The sequence below is a fragment of the Pteropus alecto genome, unplaced genomic scaffold (genome assembly GCF_000325575.1).
Source record: "Pteropus alecto unplaced genomic scaffold, ASM32557v1 scaffold10, whole genome shotgun sequence".
In the NCBI taxonomy this organism is placed as follows: Eukaryota; Metazoa; Chordata; class Mammalia; order Chiroptera; family Pteropodidae; genus Pteropus; species Pteropus alecto.
Genome location: NW_006431210.1, coordinates 9,455,697 through 9,473,495, shown reverse-complemented (window position 1 = coordinate 9,473,495; position 17,799 = coordinate 9,455,697). Strand labels below are relative to the sequence as shown.

Sequence of the window (17,799 nt, the reverse complement as noted above, 5' to 3'; positions counted from 1 at the left end):
ATTTCATTGTAATTTTTCTCTCTGTCAAAACTTCTTGACCTGATATTGAAGCATTCCAAGAATATTTTTGGAAACTCTTTGCTTAAAAGTAGTTCCTTTACAGTTTTCTCCAGGGCATTAAAGAGAATGTTTATTTAGGAAATGACCTCAGAGGAAGGGGAAGCTGTGGTGGACAGCACTGGCTGCCATTTCCTTCCTCTAAGAGCTGATACTAAAGAAGAGATTGGACGTCCTTGAAAAGTGTCTCTTGCTTCAGTTCCTCTGCTGCTTGCTCCTAACTTCCTTATCTTTAAGAAAGCACATTAGCAAAAACAAATGAGAACACAAATAGCCTGAATAGTTTAAGCATTTATTTAGTAGATACACATTGAACTTTATACACTGCAGACATGACTTTTTATCAGCATCCATTGAACACTTATAAAGATTACTCATATAATAGAGAACCAAATAAATTGGCAATTAATTCCTCAAAGCAAAAACCATATGGACCATATTTTCTGACCACAATACATAACAATTTTAATTACACACACACACACACACACACACATAAACACGCGCACACTAAAAAATCTAAGCGAAAAATCAAAACTGTAATACAGAGTATTTAGAAATGAATGAAAAAGAGAACACTTTAATATGGTCAAAGCTGAACTCAGAGGAAAAGTCATAACCTTGGATGATTTTTTTACCTTAATAAAAACAAAAGTAAATGAACTAAGCACATAACTTTCAAAAAGCTGATTTGACAGAAGATAGACAAAGAAAAATATTGCCATGCATAGAAAAAATGGGGTCAGTTGAGTAACCTGAGAACCTGAGTAAATGAAGCTAGTGGAGAAAAATTTAAAAATGATCTGCCATTTTTCTTGTAAATGTGTATCGTACTTTCCCAGGGCATATTTTCAGCACTGCAATACATCCTGACTTCCATGAAGACATGGGAGATGTTCAGTAGCTGTTTAAACTTGGTGATGAGATGATGAAAAGATGTCATTTTTTTTTTTCATTTTTTAAAAAGAACTATAAAATAAATTATTATCTTGTTAAAATTTCAAGGTACAGTTAAGAGTTTCTACTATCCACGGGAAGACTGAGGACTATTTAAAACTCCTTATTAGAAGTGAGAAATAAAACATATTCTGAGGGTCAAAAACACCAGCCGTCATACAAAACACGCAAAAGAATGGCAACCGAGCAGAATCCAAGAGACTGTTACAGGATGTCATGAAACTAGTCTTAGTTTTTTGTTCAAGTTGTTTTTAAGGGTTTTTATTTTGTGATAAATCTGTGGAACACACCTGCTCACTCAGTTTTATGGGGATGCTATTTTGGGCAATGTTTAACTTTCTTTTATTCCAAGATTTATATCAGGCTGTGCTGTGCTGGTCAGTATTTGCTAAAGCTATCAGAGCAAGATAAAGCTACTCTTTCTCCTGAGATTTTCGTCCCTCGGAGACACAGACCCCACTTTCTCCTACTTCCTGCAGACTCAAATTCCAAAGTAGATTGTCTTTCAGCCTTTGTTTTTGCTATAATTGTACACTTTTTGTCTTTTTCAATATTTCACAGGTATCTTAGTGAGATGTAGGAAGGGAGGGGCTGTTAGGGAACATTGGAAATACAAGGCGGATACAATATTATTTGACAATTCTCAACTACGGCATCTTCAAATGTTCTTGGAATGTTCTAATTGATGTTAATAGGTGTTTCATGGTTTAAAATCCCTTTCCATAGATTCACCATAAAAATGAGAAAATTAAAGGCTTTGAGAAGTTCTGAGTAAAGAAGCATGGTTCATTTGAAAAAATCTAAGTTTTTATTTGAATGTACGACACTTTCTCGCAGCTGCCTGGGCCTGGCTCTAGACTGGGACTGACTAATAGGTTTCCTTCCTGGCTCTGTTCTCCTTGCAGCCGCCAGTGACCTGACCAACTTCTGGACTTCCGTGGTGCTCTTTTGCTTTTTAGCAAAAGTACTTGGCACCAGGCTATTTACCTCTGTTGTGATCTTCCCACTGATTTTATTTTTCTCTCTTTAATAGCAGAGAAGACTAACTCTGACAAGCTTCTACCATGTACTATCCCATCGGTTGCTTTAAATATGTAACCGAGACGCTGGGCTCTTCCTCTTGATGGAAGCGTGTGTATGTGTGTGCGTGTGTGTTTGGTGTATAGAATTGGGGAGGAAAAGTGGTCTGTGTGATTCGCCCTATCGGTAGCCAGCTGGACATCTACACATGGACTCTCTTTGCAGCCACACTGCCCACACGGATGTCTGTTAGCGATGGGGGTAAAAGAAGTTCTAATCTTTACGTTCTGGAGCCCTGAAGAAGGTTCAATCAGTTTTTTTTTTTTTTAAATTTCAAATTCATCATGATAGAATCCACATCCTACAGCATTGGTGGTGAAGTGTCTGGCACAGCTCCCTGGTTTAGTTATACATGCAGCATCCCTCACACTGGGTATAAGGGTGTTCCCTCACACTGTGCAAAATTTTCCCCCAAATACCATTGTTCTTCATATTAACGCTTTCCTCTCCTTCCTGTCCCCTCACCAAAGTCTGTCTCCTGAAACTTTCATCTCATCCCCATTCGGAAACTGTAGCCCTTTTTCCAGCCATTTCTTGAGTCTTGGAATCGTTCTTGCCATTTCTGCAGACAGGCAGGAGGAGAGGAAATGCCGTGGCTCCTAAAATCTCTCTCCGTGTGTGAGTAAGCATCTGTGGCAATCTGTGCTATGAGGAACATCTGCCTTTTGCTCTGATATCTGGACGACTCCAGATCTTTAAGGCACGCTAGAAATCTTGCATTTGGTGGGCTAACTGCCTGCCAATACTTGATGTTTGCAAAAACTTTTGAGTCTCATTTTGCAGAAAGGGTATTTTTTTCTCCTCTCTAACATTGGCTCAAATTAAAGTTCCTGTTCCAGTTAAATATTTCTGTATAAGAAATCACTCCAAAACTTAGTGACTTAAAAAAAAAAAAAAACCAACTACATTTATCTTGCTCATAAATCTATAACCTGGGCAGGGTTCAACAGGACCCACTACTTCTCTGCAATGTCAGCTGTGGAAATATGTGGTCTTTCCACTGGTCAAGGCAGAAGCTGCAAGGACTTTTTTTGACCTAGCCTAGATGTCATGCAGTATCACTTCTGCTATATTCTATTGATCATATATGACCAATTCTGATTCAATGTGGCAGTGGGCTACACAAAAGCAAGAATATCCAGAGCAAGGGATCGTTGGAGGACCCTTTTGCAAAAAGCAAACTGCTTTTTTTATGTGAATTAAATTTGCATAGGAAGTGACACCATAGCATCAAATTGCTTCACTAGATTTTCCACCAAAAAGGAGAGATCAGGACACATGTTCTTTTATGCTCCTTCTATCCACTGTGTTTTTACTAAATGCAATATTGAATTAGAGGCAAAGAGCATTTGTAGTCCGACATTCCCTTTAACAGAACGGCTGTCATTTATTCACCCTGGCTCTCAAAAAATCCATCTGACTCTGTACATTCAGTTTTGTACATTGTATCAGAGAGGGGAAATTCTGGATGCTGGCTTTAAAATGAGAGTAAGGCATCCAAACTACTGTTGAAACAAGCAGCCATCCTGTTTCAGCGCCCAACTTCACGCTGAGCGGTAACAAAAGGAATAAATGGAGACTAATGATGCTTTGGTTTGGGAAATGATGCTTACATGCACAGGATGCATCCACTTAAGTCTTTAAAAAACCAATTGTTCTAATGATTTTATTGCTCTGTAACAAAATAAATAAAACTGACATTGATTCCAAGGTCATTGTGAATTGAAGTTTAACCATATTAAAGCCTACTAGGATGCAAGTTTGAATGAGGAGGAAGGCATCACAGTATATTGTATTCTTGTAAACATTAGTATAAGTATAGAGTAATAGAGACTCCTTTAGTTGATGCTAAATAGGCCCCAAGTTCCTCTGCTTTCAAAAGGCTGAAGCATTAAGGATGCTTCTTCTCCATTTTACATTTGCTAGAGTATAATCTACTGCCCTAAAGAAGAATGAATTCCATTTGGCTACTTTTCTCCTAAGATGCTGTTGGTTCTCCTCCATGTTTCTGGTTCTCTGCGAGGTGGACTCAGCCTTCAAGAGGGAGTCCTACAAGATGGCATGAGGGAAAGATGCTGCCCCTAATGCAGAGAAAGTAAAATGAAAGCGAAGCTCATCATTGAGGCTTTTTGCCACCTTCTCTTCCCCAGTTCCATTTGCTTGGGGAAAGGACTTCATTACTGAAAGGGCTATATAATCTTCAATAAATAACGGCTCTTTGTCCCGCCTTACTCCCACTCTGTCCTTTGTATCTATGCTTCGTATTCTGCTCTGTCACCTCTGTTGGTCACTAGAGCAGCAGAGGGGACTGCTGTCAGCTATCTTTGGGCAGATCAGGGCTTTGCAGTTGGTGCCACGTCAACTTAGCTCTCACATCTAATGCACACCATCAGGATTTACTTGAAGGACAGGAGAGACAGCATAAACACAAAGTGAGCGGGCCTGAGGGAAGCTCTGGAATACAGGGGGCTAGGAAGTGGGACTTCCTGGTGTTCTGCAGAGACTGCTTGTGGTCTCGAATGTGATGACGCTCATTGGTCGGTACTGAGGACAAAGGTCTGGAACCAGAATCACAGTTGGCTACATAGACCTGAACCTGGCACTGGGGCCACACCACAAACCGGAGTGCACTCCAGAGGGTTAACTCACACCACATGGGCAGGAAGGTAGTTGAGAGCTGGGGGACAGCTGTGGTTACTGCCCTGCTGCTGCCACCAGGTAGGATCCTCCACTCTGCCAGTGACGCTCTCAGCCTCATCACCCCTTGGGCAGCTGGGTATGCTATGTGATAGACCCTCTGTCTTGTGGCTGTTACTCCACAGTTTCAGGTCCTTGAGTCTTGTTTCATTGTTTCCTGGGTGGCCGGATCAGTGTGACAGCTCCTCTGGGTTGACACAGTGTGAGATGAGGCATCACAGCAGAGTTTGCCTACTGCAAAAGGAGGAGGGGCCAGCAATCAGATATTTTCTAGGACATCCAGGGGGACGAGGCCTCTCTTCTTTCCACTGAGGACTCTGATAAAGCCATCTTGTTCTTCTTCAGAAGTCAGGCAGATCTGAATGCCAAGAAAAAAAGAAAGAGAGAGAGAGAAAGAGAGAAGGAGAGAGAGAGAGAAAGAGAGAGAGAGAGAGAGAGAGAGAGAGAGAGAGAGAGAGAGAGAGAGAGAAAGAAAGGAAGAAAGGAAGAAAGGAAGAAAAAGAAAGAAAGAATGAAAGAAAAGAAAGAAACAAAACAAAACAAAACAAAACACAAAAAACCCAGAGCGTCAGCAAGAAGGAAGCTAAAACCTGCAGCTTGAATCACTGCTGACTGAGGTCAGTGGGGCATCAAGCTGGAAAAGGGAGAGAGAGCTGTGTCAGGGTGGAAAACTGTGGCTCCGTGAGAAAAAAGGTTGATAAAAAATTAGGCAGAACCCTGGGTTTGGAACTAGGTCCAGGCCTTGAATGTTTTCTGAGATCCAGCTTGATGAATGAGGATCAAGAAAAGCTTGAGAATCGACTATTTTAGGAAGCAGTGGTAGAGTGGAAAACTTCCTTTCATTCAGAGGCGGGATGGAAAGATCAACTCAGATGATTAATTATGGGTAGAAAGGGTGGGAGGTGAAGGAGAACCTGAGGATCTCTTGGGTTGCAGGGCAATGAACAGGGTGGCTAACTTGTCTTGGTTTGCCTGGGACCTTCTCCATGTTAGCACTGAAAATTCCACATCCTGGGAAACTCCCAGTCCAGACGAACTGGATGGTTCATTATCCTAGCAGATATTTTACTCATCAGGCCAAGTCAAAGATAACGCAATTGTCTAAGCACCCTTAAATTCCCTGCTTTCTGCGTTTACACATTCATTTATTCATTCACTCATTTGACAAATTTTTATCGGATTCCCACTAGGAGCTAGACACTATTCTAGAAGTTGGGAAACTAGTGGAAAAAGACATATCTCTGCTCTCATAGAGTTTATTAAGCAGAACTGGGAAGAGGACAGACATTTCATTGAGTAATTTCATGTGTGATGAGTGCCGGTTTTAATCACTGATTATCCAGTGAACAACATTTAGTAAACTGACTGACAACATACATTAATACTTTTGAATTAATGATGAGTAAAGAAAAGGGTGAATCTATATGGCAATCTGATCTAGCCTAAGACATAAGAAAAACCTCCCTGAAGAAGTGAAGTTTAAGCAGAGAGTGGGGCATTGTGAGAGAAAGGAAAAAGAGAGTAGAATATGAGCAGCGTCCTGTATCAAAAGACTGTGGTACTTCGGAGTGACTAGCTAGAACAGTATAGCTAGAACAGAGAGATGGAGGTGGTGAATAGTGTAAGATAAAGCCGGAAAGGTTGACAGGAAAGGATGTCCAGAAAGCCCTGCTAAGTCCTACTAAGTCCATTAGCCGACCTTCTAACCTCTCTTGTTGACTGAAATTGGGTCATAAGCCAATGATTAAAATTCAGTCAATTCAGTTAAGATTTACCTAAGTCATGGAAGGTAGAGATGGACAAGAGAACAAAAATCAGGTCTCTGCGGTATGGGAAAGGGGCAAAAATGACTGTTGGTATTGACCACCTGTTGGGTATTAAAAGATTTTAAGTGGGGAAAGGAGATAGATCAGTTTAAAGGAGTTCTTTTTCCTCTTCTCTCTTATCTTCTCCTCTTCCTGCTCTTCCCCTCTTCTCTTATTATCTGTTGTCATTCTTTCTTCTCTCCCTTCCTCTTTCTCTCCCTCTCTTCCCTCCTTCCTCACTCCCTCCTGCTCTCTTTCTAGACAGAAGACTTCTAAAGGCTGAACCAGTTTTCTTCACGCGACAGACCAATCCCGACCTGTCCACGTAGCTTGCTGACAGCAGAGTGGACCTGACTCGGGTACTTCATGTGTGCAGCAGAGGTGAGCTGGACATATCAATGCCGAGGTGGACGCAGCCTGTGCAGAGCAGAGGCACTCCACATACTCGGCATACCATTTCCGCCAGCCCAGAGCTTCCCTAGCTATCAAGCCCAGCTACAGCCATCCTGTCAGCGTCACTTAGAGACTCTGCATTCCTAGCATGAAACAGATGGTTTTCTAGCTTAAAAGATTATGCCATTTCTCCCCCAATCTCATGCCCCAGAGCCTAGACTCTTTGCTGGGTTGCAGGTTCAACTTGGTAAGTTTAACACTAAACATTCAATCTTTAATCTTCTAGTTTTTATTAAAATAGTTGTTTTTATTATTATTACTTTAATACCACTCATCCATGTTTCTGCTCTAGGTTCTGCATTTGTAGCTCTACTACTCTCCTGTTTTCACTCCCTCTAGTTCTTAAAGACTATGAGAGGGGACTGGATTTTCTACTCTCTTATTTCTATCTGATATCTGGTTGCCAACCCACTCCCTGGCCTCAGCTTCTTCCCCTGTGCTGCTTCAGATTCTGCTGCCTGACAGTTAAGTGCTCCTACTAGCTCAGTCCCATTTTGGTGCTACTTGGCTAACGTCCTATAGTCTAACTGACTTCCAGGAACATACATATACTATTGACATCTAAGGTTGTCCCCTGCATTACCTCAAACTCATTAACATTCAAATGTACTGCCATTTATACTAGATGAGAAATTATTTTATTAAAATTTTTTTTTTTGCCTAACATTCCCAGACTGAATCTTCTCCTCAAAATACTTATTAAAAGATAGAGGGTTAGAGTTGGAGAAAAATGTCATAAAACTAAATGCCAAGACTGATGGCTATTTCACAAGCAGATTGGAATTTCCATAAGACCTTTGGAGCTGAACTCAATTGATGACTGAAACAAGTTGTACTGCTGGATCAAGGATAAATCTGTCGGTCTGAAAGAGAACTTCTCCTCCACGGTCTATTCCAAGTTCAGAGATTCAGCATCTTCCCAGAGCAGAAAATTGGGCAGCCATTTCTGTTACTATGGGCTCTACTTTCTGATTTAGTCAAAATATACTTTTTCCTTCCCACACTACTCTCCTGTCAATGCCTCTCTTTCCACATATATTTGGAGACCGTGGTCCTCCAAGAAAAGGGAATGGCAGGAAGTAGGGCAAATTAGAGGTGGCATAGGTGTCTTACGGGAGGCAAGCTTCCAGCAGATAAAATACAGTGGGTGGGGATGGAGACAGAAAGACCGTGAGGGTCTTGCATGAAGGAGAAAGTAATTTTTTTTAATGAATTCCAGGAGTTTAGAATGTTGCGGGAAGCAATGGTGATAGAAGCAAATTCTAACTCAACCCAACAGACCAACATTGGATAAATGCCTCTTAGATTAGAGAAGTTAGTATGAATCAGGCATAATTACCTGCTCCTCCAACAGAGTACACCTGAAAACATCTGGATGGATCCTGAGCTGGACCCACACTGATGCACTCATCTTTGCAGCTGGGAAACCTCAGCTCTGCATTGATCACTCCTTGTTCTAGGATAAGTAAATCACTCGAGGCAGACACTGCTGGTTGATATCAACAGTCATTTCTGTTCTTCTTCCCATGCAGTAGAGTCCTGACACTTATTCTATTGTTGATCCTTATGCTATGTGACTCAGGTAAATCCTAATTGTCCAAGTTTGTTTCTATTCTTTTTGCCAGTTAGTCTCTTAGTGGTTCCCATGGACTCAGTTCCAGCCAATGAAGCAGGATGGGAAGCTGTGTTCTCTTCTAAAAAGAGATGGATCAGGAAGAAAATCTCTCTCCTTGTTTGGAAAGAATTCTTGGAGTGGCTGCAGCCATTTCTGACCATGAGGGGAGGTGGCTAATATTTCAAGGATGGCAGAGCAGAAGGGTGGAAAAATCTGGATCCCTGACCATGGGATCAAGCTGCTGAATAATGAATCGAAGAACTTGTTTGTATCCAGACCTCTTATTATAAGAGTGAAATATACCTTTTGAGGTTGACTCAATTTATGATGTGTATTAGTTCACTATTGCTGTCATAACAAATTAATGAAAACTTAGTGGCTTTAAATAACATAATTTATTACAACATGGTTGTAAGCCCGGTGGATTTGGCTAGTTTTCTTTGCTCTGGGTTTCACAAGGCCAAAATCAAGAAACCAACAGGCCCTATTCTTTTCTTTCCTTTCTATTTTTATAGGAGATAATTCAATTCCAGATTCATTTAGGTCATTGCCAAATCCATTTTCTTGTGGTTGTAGGACTGAAGTCCCTATTTCCCTGCTGGCTGTCATCCAGGAGTCATTCTCAGCTTCTAGATGCCACCTGAATTCTATGACTTGTGGCCCTTTCCTAGATCTTCAAATTCAGTAAGGGTGGGATGAGTCCCTCTCACACTTAATCTTTCTTCTGCCTCATCTCTCTTCTGCCCTCTTCTGCTGTGTCTTTCTGATTCCAGCCAGATACATTTCACTGCTTTTAAGGGCTCAAGTAATTAGATTTGGCCAACCTCGACAATCTAGGATATTTACTGTCACGGGGTTCATAACCTTAATCACATCAGCAATGCCCCTTTTGCATGAAATCTAGATTTGTTTTCTATGGCTGCTGTAACAAATTACCACAATTTTAGTGGCTTAAGACAACTCAAATTTATTATCTTGCAGTTCTGGATATCAGTTGTCCTAATATCAAGGTGTCGGCTGGGCCGTATTTTTTTCTGGAGACTCTAAGAGAGAATCTTTTTCCTCATCTTCGGCTCCTAGAGGCCACCTGCATTCCTTGGCTCCTGCCCCCTTCCTCCATCTTCAAGGCCAACAGCATAACATCTTCAAATCTGTCTCTCTGAACTCTACTTGTCTTCCTCTTATAAGAACTCCTGTGATTACACTGGGCTCTCCTGGATAATACACACTACTCTCCCATCTCAATAGCTTTAACCACATCTTCAGAGTCCCTTTTGCTATGTAAGATAACATTTAAAGTTTGGGAGATTAGGTCATAAGGCTGTTATTCTGCTTACCATGAGATAAATGGATCAAGGCTATTACCAGAAAACATTAAAAATATTGCAGAAAATATGTGTATATGTCTGAAAAAATAACTTCCAGATATATTGAATGTAGTGAATTGAAGGAAGACTTGGTCTTAATGTTTTAAGGAGAGAATCTCTTGAGGTAGTGTAAGAAAATAGGCAAAGTACTTAAATAGATTATTCATAAAAGAAATATAGTGCCTGATATATATGTGGTAAAATTTTAAACTCTCTAACCAGCCAGGAAATGCAGATTAACATTAAATATTACTCATCTATCAAATGACAGATGAAAAAATACTACTAATGTTCAATTCTGGTAAGGATGTGGTGACCTGAATATCTTCATAAACAGTTGATGTGGGTATAAATCAGCCCAACCTTTTGGAAGGCAATTGAGTAATATGCATCAAGAATTGTAAAATTCTTTTATGTGTTTTCCTATAAATTTGAAAGTATATCCCAAGGAAGTGATCAGAGTTATAGAGAAAGATTTAGGTTTAAAGATATTCATTGCAGTTTTAATAATAGTTTTAAAAAATAAAAACAATATCTGACAATTTGGGAACACTTAAATACATTCTTACACATCTAGATTAGGGGTTGGCATACTTTTCCTGTAAAGGACCAATAATAAATATTTTAGGCTTTTCAGGCCATATTGTCTCTGTTGCAATGATTCAGCTGGGGCATTGAAGTGTGAAATATACATGAGTGTATGTTCTCATAAACTTCATTCTAATAAACTTTATTTAAAAACTGGGCCAGATTTAATCCATGAGTCATAGTTTGCGGACCTCAGATTTATATGACAACATGTTTCTTAAACAATGGTTAAAAACTATGTTTTCATAAACATTTAGTGACTCAGTTAAAAAATAAGTTGGGAAACTAAATAGAATATGATACCAAAATATGAATTAGAAGAAGAGTTTGATAGAAAATATACCAAAGTGTTTATGTTGATAAACACAAACACTTGATGATTGAATTACCTGTAATCTTTATTTCTTCTTTAGACTTTTTGGGGATATTTTCAAAATTTTTACCACAATAAATGCAGTTTAATTTTATCATCTAAAAAGAATTTATCTTTTTTTCTTTAAAGCTTGATGGAACACAAAGAATCAATAAAAACAGTTCAATAGGATGACTGAATTATGGAATGAATTAAAAAATACTTTTATGGTGTTTAAACTCGATTCAATATGAATATTTTTAAAATTTCAAAAATGAAGAAAATGTACTCATGTCAATGTAGACTCTAGTTGTGTTCACAACAAAAGGGTAACTTAATTCTATTTGGAAATAAGGGTCCTGTGAAAAAAATAATATAATAACTGTGAGACAAATTAATCCCAAAGGCAGAAACGTGATTTAATCAAAGAGATGTATTGCATTTATTTTCAGAATCAAATTTCTTCTATTTCCCTGCTAACAACCATTTGTCTCTTTGTATTTTTAGAGTTATAAATATCATACTTGCTATTTTCTGATGCTCACTAGGTAATTTTAGGGGGCATTGGCCACTGTAGATGAAGTCCCCATTAGCCTTTACTATGAGTGATGATGGCAGCAAGGAAAATGACCTTGCTAAGCACCCATGGTAGCCAGGCACTGTGTGGGGCTTTGCACAGGTGATGGCATTGAAACCTCACCTCCAAGTCAAGAGTGAGAAGCTGCTACACTGATTTTACAGATGAGAATGCTGATATGCACAGGTGACTTTGTCAAAATCACACAGGATATGGATTCATTTCTGTGTGACACAAGAATCCATGTTCTTGCTACTACACTATATTCTCCTCAATTAACAAGCATCTTTTAAAATTTTACACCTAATATACTTTAGAATACTAAAGTAGAGACAACTTTTGAAACTTTTTTCAATAATAGATTTTTTTGAAATGTAAATTTTCTTTCAAGTGGCTGACATTTTTCAAAATTTGGTTGCCACACTGATGGCAAGGATTGGAAATAGAGATTGTATCATGGTAAAGAGACCTCAGTGGCTTTTGTTGACAATATGTAATTGGAAATAAAATGTCTTCAGTTCTCATAGAACTACTATAGTAAGGCAATGAAAATGATGGTCACTCTCAAACATTCACTTTGACCACAACACCTGGGGAGTCTGTAAAATAGACTGATTCTGTGCCTTTACCCTGAGGGGTTCTGTGTCAGCAGGTCGGGGATGGAGTCAGGAATTTGAATTTTCCGTAAGCTCCCAGGTGACTCCGATTCAGGTGGTCCAAAGAACACACTTTAAGAAATACCAGGCTGGACAAATATCAGGAATACGGCACTTTCCTAAGGAATTCGGGGCAGATCCATGTGGTTCCAAGTTCAGGTTCAAATGTTATGTTGTATCTTGAACATGTCTAATTGAAGAGGTTGGGTTGTTCACTTTGTCCCCACCCCACAGACTGTCAGTTCAACCATGAGCATGGAGAATGCAAGGGTGAGCCCATTCTCAGAAATATTTTTGGGGGAGAATATGGTCAAGAAATTGGTAGATGTCGCTAAGCAGATGTTCTGTGCTGGAAATTGATCAACTTCAGCAAATTTTAATTTGCCTTCTGGTTTCACTGATTTGTATTTTAATAGCATAAAACAATGTTTAATCTCAAATGGGGAAGCACAAGATTATTCTGAGAAAAAAAGCAAACATGCTAACAAAATTATTTAGTAACACTTTGCCAATAAAGATGAACATCCTTCCTGAATTTCTTTCATTCAAAAGACTTTCCAAATTTTTGGAACAAGAAGGATACAGCTGGGTAAACTTGGAGAAGTTTGAAGCATTGGCATGGAATTCAGCTGGGAAATGTGCTCATTTGCTTTGTGGATTGTGTGTGGCATCAGAGACAGGGTTTCAGTCTGTCCCATGAGCATGATTCAATTGCCTGGAATCAAGAAGGACTCAGTAGGGTGTCCACATGAGCAACAATTTGATTTTAAGGGGCCTTCTGGTCCTAGGACACTTGCCTTTATGACACTTGCCTTCCCTGGGAGCCAAACTAAGTAAATGGTGCCTTACTGTTCAGTTTGTTCTACATTATCCAGGGCCCATGGCTCAGTGAAGGCATTGACTTGGAGCTTGCAAATCTATGTTTAAGTTCCAGCCTGGCCACTTACCAGGTTTTTGCCCCTTTGAGCAAGGCATGTGACCTCTATAAGTCTTTGTTTCCTCATTTATAAAATATAAATAATGAATAACTAATCTATAAAATTCAAAGGGCATGTATGAAACCTCAAATAAAATGTCATAGGTATATATAAGCTTTATAAATATTATATAATATATATGTATGACATTTAAAAATAATGACTAATAATAGTGATGATACTTATAACAATTGTTATTCTACAATGTCTAAGAGAGTATTAATCTGTTCTTTCCTTCTCTGTGAACCAGAGGCTGCAGATAAAATGTTCTTTTTTATGAAGCAGACCCCAAAACAGGCCATCACAATCCAAAAAGGAATAGCCATGACACTTTCACATATATTTTTATGGGAGGCAGAGTGGTTTATGCCATCTGCCAGGGTCAGGGCAATGGTGGGGTTCCCCAGAGGTGCTGTTGTTAGGGGGAGTCTCTCAGATGCCACTGCTCTTTTGAGGCAGACAATGGCCTCTGCTCTCTCCAGGGAGCGCATGGGCGAGTGATGTGCTAGGCAAACTTCAGCTCCAAGGAGAATGAACACCTTTGGGCAGAAAATGAAGGGGCAGGAGATCTTAAGTGAGGTATATTTCACGCTGGCACATTGATGGCTTTTGATCTCTTTAAACATATATTCTGTTCACAAGGAACCAGGTAAAAGAGAGGTTGTATAACTTTCAAAATGCAGTCTGTCCTTCAAGGACATACCTTGAAGTAATTTTTATAAGTGGGAAGAATGCCAATTTCAAGTAAAACTGTGAAACCAGGGTGAAACCATAGAGCCCAGTGACCCAATCTCTTAAGGATATTAGAGATTTTAATAACCAAAAATTTAGATGACACACACTCCTGGGAGTACTTGCATTTCTATAAGTAAGAACTATTGCAATTAGATGCAGTAATGGTGGTGGTGGTGGTGGTGGTGTGTGTGTGTGTGTGTGTGTGTGTGTGTGGCCATGTGCAAGATTGAGGCCCAGAAAAATGATAGCAACCCTGTGTATTTTTATCCTATTAGATTCAAAAGATAAGATTGAGTATTTTTAACTTTGCTTTGTTTAAAATTTAGTTTTTAAAAATTTACACTCTGAAAGTAATTTAAATGGAAAGAAAAATAGCCCTTAAACAAACCTTTCATTTTTTTCCTTTGTCCTTCATATTTGTATTAATTTTTCACTACCATTATATCATTAATATTTAACTTATTCCTTCACTGCTTATAAAACTATCATTTAAGATGGCGACACAATATTTGAAGGTCTCTATCCTCTCTCCTAGGTCTGCCTTCATTTCTCCAAAGGGAGGAGGTCTGACTGGACATATCCCAGGGGTCTGTCATCATCTGTTAAAGCTTCTCCTCTCTGGCCCCTCCTTGGAGGTCATCAGGTTCTTTTGTCTCCTATGTCAGGTTTTAGCACTCCTTCCGGATCCCTCATCCTCCCATGGGCCATCTGGTGCTGTAGGATCCTGAGATTCAGATAGGCCTGTCAGGTGTGGTGGCAGTGGTGGGGCCCTGGTGAGGGAGACTTTCAAGCCCTAGGTCCCATTTGGTTCACTATGTTTCCAATAATAAAATTGGCACCAGGCCCCATTTTCATGTCTCCCTTTGTATTTACCTTGAGAGAGTGGTGAGTGGGATCTGGGTCTGGATTCCAGTATTCTGTTCATAATATTATCATAACACCATCAAAACTGACTTGGTTCCTAACACTAGCCTCTACAGAAAGTATTATTGTTTACTTAGTCATCTCATTGTTGTGCAATTTTTCCTAATTTTCAACATATGGTCACCACTGTGATAATTATTTTTTTGCATAAATATCCCCCTCCCCTGTATTTTAGGTTATTTTCTTGGCTACATTATAGATAATGGAATTAATTCATTTATGAGGTGGAATACTTTCATAGCTCTTAATCCATAGCACCAAATCACTATTCAGAATGAGTGATGAGTGGCATTTATGAACATGCCAATTTCACTGATTCTATCCCTGGCCTTTGTTAAAATATATAGGAAAAATGATATTCAAAATTATTGATCTCTCATTTTCAGTAACTTTTATTTACTTAAATATAAAGGGGAAATTTAAGAGTTTTTAATTGTTTCTCTGCATTATTATTTTAAAAAAGATTTTTTTTAAGAGCGTCTTTTGAATAGCCATTGAAAAGACAAATCATTATTTTTGAAGGTGTGTTTGTTAGTTTGAGAATGATTGAGTCATCTGGAGCCATGTGTGGCATATAAAATTGTTGATCTCATTGGGTAAAACAATTTTTAAAATTACAAATCAGATGTAATTATAAAGTAATAACTGATTTTCTTGTGGAACTTAGAAACTACATTTGAAGGCAATTCCCAAAAGACATTCAAGATGTGTTTTGGGCAACTTTATTGGAAGGACAGTATTAAAATCATTAATGGATTTTTCATTTTGTATTACTTTGTAGGGTGAGTCTAATCCAGAGGTATTGAAAATACCTCAGAAAATATTAGAAGTGTTATACCAACAATACAGACAGAGCGTGACATCCAACATTGGAAATTAGAGTTAGTCGTGAAACTTTATTAGGAGAGAAGATAAATTTCTAATGTCTAATTTTCAAAAGCATCCCCAAGTATATCAAGAGCAAACTTGGAGATCTCAGCATATTATTTTAGTCTGTAGTAAGAATATGGGATCAGATGAGGGGAGTTGCAGTCATAAAAGAAGAGGTAGGAGGAAAATCTCTCTCAGCTGGAAGAAGAGAGAGAGGCAGAATAGGACAAAGAGCTGAGGTGTGTGTTTCTTGTCTCTGTCTCTGTCAACATTCTGGGAATGAGATTGGAGAGTATAAAGCAAGGAGGCTGAAGACTTATAGGTACAGGGGGCTCCTGCCTCCCTTCTCAGAAAATCGACATCCTCATAGTGAACTCCACATTCAACATGGCACTGGTACAAGATGGCACCAGACACCTCTAAATTAGATGTAGGGATAAAGAATAAGCCTGAGACAGTCCCTAGTTATGGAGCAATGTGAGGATGTCACTACTATTATTGGAATAAGCATATCTTTTCTCAAAGTGAATACTTTGAACATGATCCCCCTCATTCAGATTGATATGTATTGCTGTTTGTTAAAATGACTGTTACTCTGTTTCAGTCATACTTGATATATGTTTGTGTGCTTTACTCACCTGATTCTCTTTCAGTGTTATCTGCCCCTGTTCCTTACACCCAACGAAGGTTCTAACACATCTAAAAATCTTCTCATTTTGTTGTACTCTCTGAACAAAGTTGGCTGGAAAGAAGCCAATCCTGTCTTGAATTTTCCCCTGAAAGGAAAAAGGAGGCATGCATCCACAAATTGTAGCATTCGTTGTAATTGTAGTAACCAAATGACTTTTTTTTCCTTTTTTTTAAAGAAAGAGAAATACCTACTTTCCACCAGTCTTCATTGGAGTCTTCCAGAAGAGTAATCATGTCTCCTGGTCTAAAATGAATAGTGAATGAGTTGAGTGAGGAATTAGAGGGAGAACAAAAGAAAAAGGTGGTCCTTAAAAGTTGGAAGTAATAGTTTTTCATTTATACAAATAATCCTAAAATAAATAGATATAAAATTAACATGACTTCTACCAGTTCTTCTCACCCATGAAAATACCTTTGTTAGAAATTGAAAGCATGTGTAATTTCTATGCTGATTTTAAAAAAAAATCCTTAGTTTTATTTTTATCCGTAGATAATCATATTTGCATTGTAAAAAACTCCAGAATTTGGAAGTTGATAAGTTTCAAGTTTCAGGTTGTCCTTCATATTCTGCTCTACAATCTTCCCCCTATTGCCCAGAAGTGACCACTGTTCATAGTTTCCTGTATCCCCTTCTGGACTCTTTCCAAGGAGCACTTACATTTATACGTAGATGTGTATATGTATTTTTCTTGTTTTTGTTTTTTTTTTTAACTATTGACATCTAGAATTAGTCGTTAGGTTTATCATTATCTATACTTTCTCAGTACCTTCTTGAAAACTATATACTTTTACTTAGCTCCCCTTTCCCAGCCTGCCATCTTTTATGTTGGTATAATTTGAAATTTTGTTCTGGACTTGTGTGTATGTGTGTATGCGTACATGCATGCATGAGTATGTGTATGCTTTACACCTTTCATCACAAATTACCTGGGTTTAACTGAAGACTTATGTGGTTTTGTTGATGTAGTGGTTATTTGCTACTCCCTGTCTGATTTTCACATCCACATGTGTGTTTGAGTATATGGATGTTTGTTAATTCCTTCTTCTCAGTAGTTCCTGGAGCTTTTATAATCTAAAGACTCTACTATTTTGAACTTGGGAAAATTTTGTCTATTATGTTTCTCACTGTTTTCTTCCCATTCATTGTCTCTCTTTTACCTTTCTGGGCCATTTAGTCAACACATGCTGAATTTTCTGGATCAACCATCCACACCTTTTGTCTTTCTTACACATTTCGCAATCCTCCCCTACCCCTCCTTTTTTCCCTTCAATTTTGTCTTTCTGATCATTTATTTTGTGTTTAGGCTTGTCTTTTCTATCATTTATTATATTTAATAAATGTCCCTGTTCCTTACTCCCAATGAAGGTTCTAACCTTCTTTTTTAAGAATTTTTAAGAA

The 17,799-nt window shown here is 38.7% G+C and overlaps 1 protein-coding gene across 7 annotated transcripts in view; it reads right to left on the bottom strand.

The window, feature by feature from the left end:
- Window positions 1–2,288: 2,288 nt before the first annotated feature.
- The window catches only part of STAC (SH3 and cysteine rich domain), a 124,267-nt gene continuing 108,756 nt past the window's right edge, over window positions 2,289–17,799 (bottom strand). For 2 of the 7 annotated variants that reach the window (XM_006905755.3, XM_025039289.1), the window contains exons 9-11: window positions 16,593–16,644; window positions 16,349–16,486; window positions 2,289–5,149 (exon numbers count right to left, since the gene is read on the bottom strand). In XM_006905755.3, coding sequence (XP_006905817.1) covers window positions 5,051–5,149; window positions 16,349–16,486; window positions 16,593–16,644 — 289 coding nt within the window. In that variant the 3' untranslated portion in view covers window positions 2,289–5,050. Of the gene's footprint in view, window positions 5,150–14,391; window positions 14,641–16,348; window positions 16,487–16,592; window positions 16,645–17,799 lie in introns of those variants that run through there. The other 5 variants (XM_025039291.1, XM_025039290.1, XM_025039294.1 and 2 more) reach the window with 5 other exon arrangements.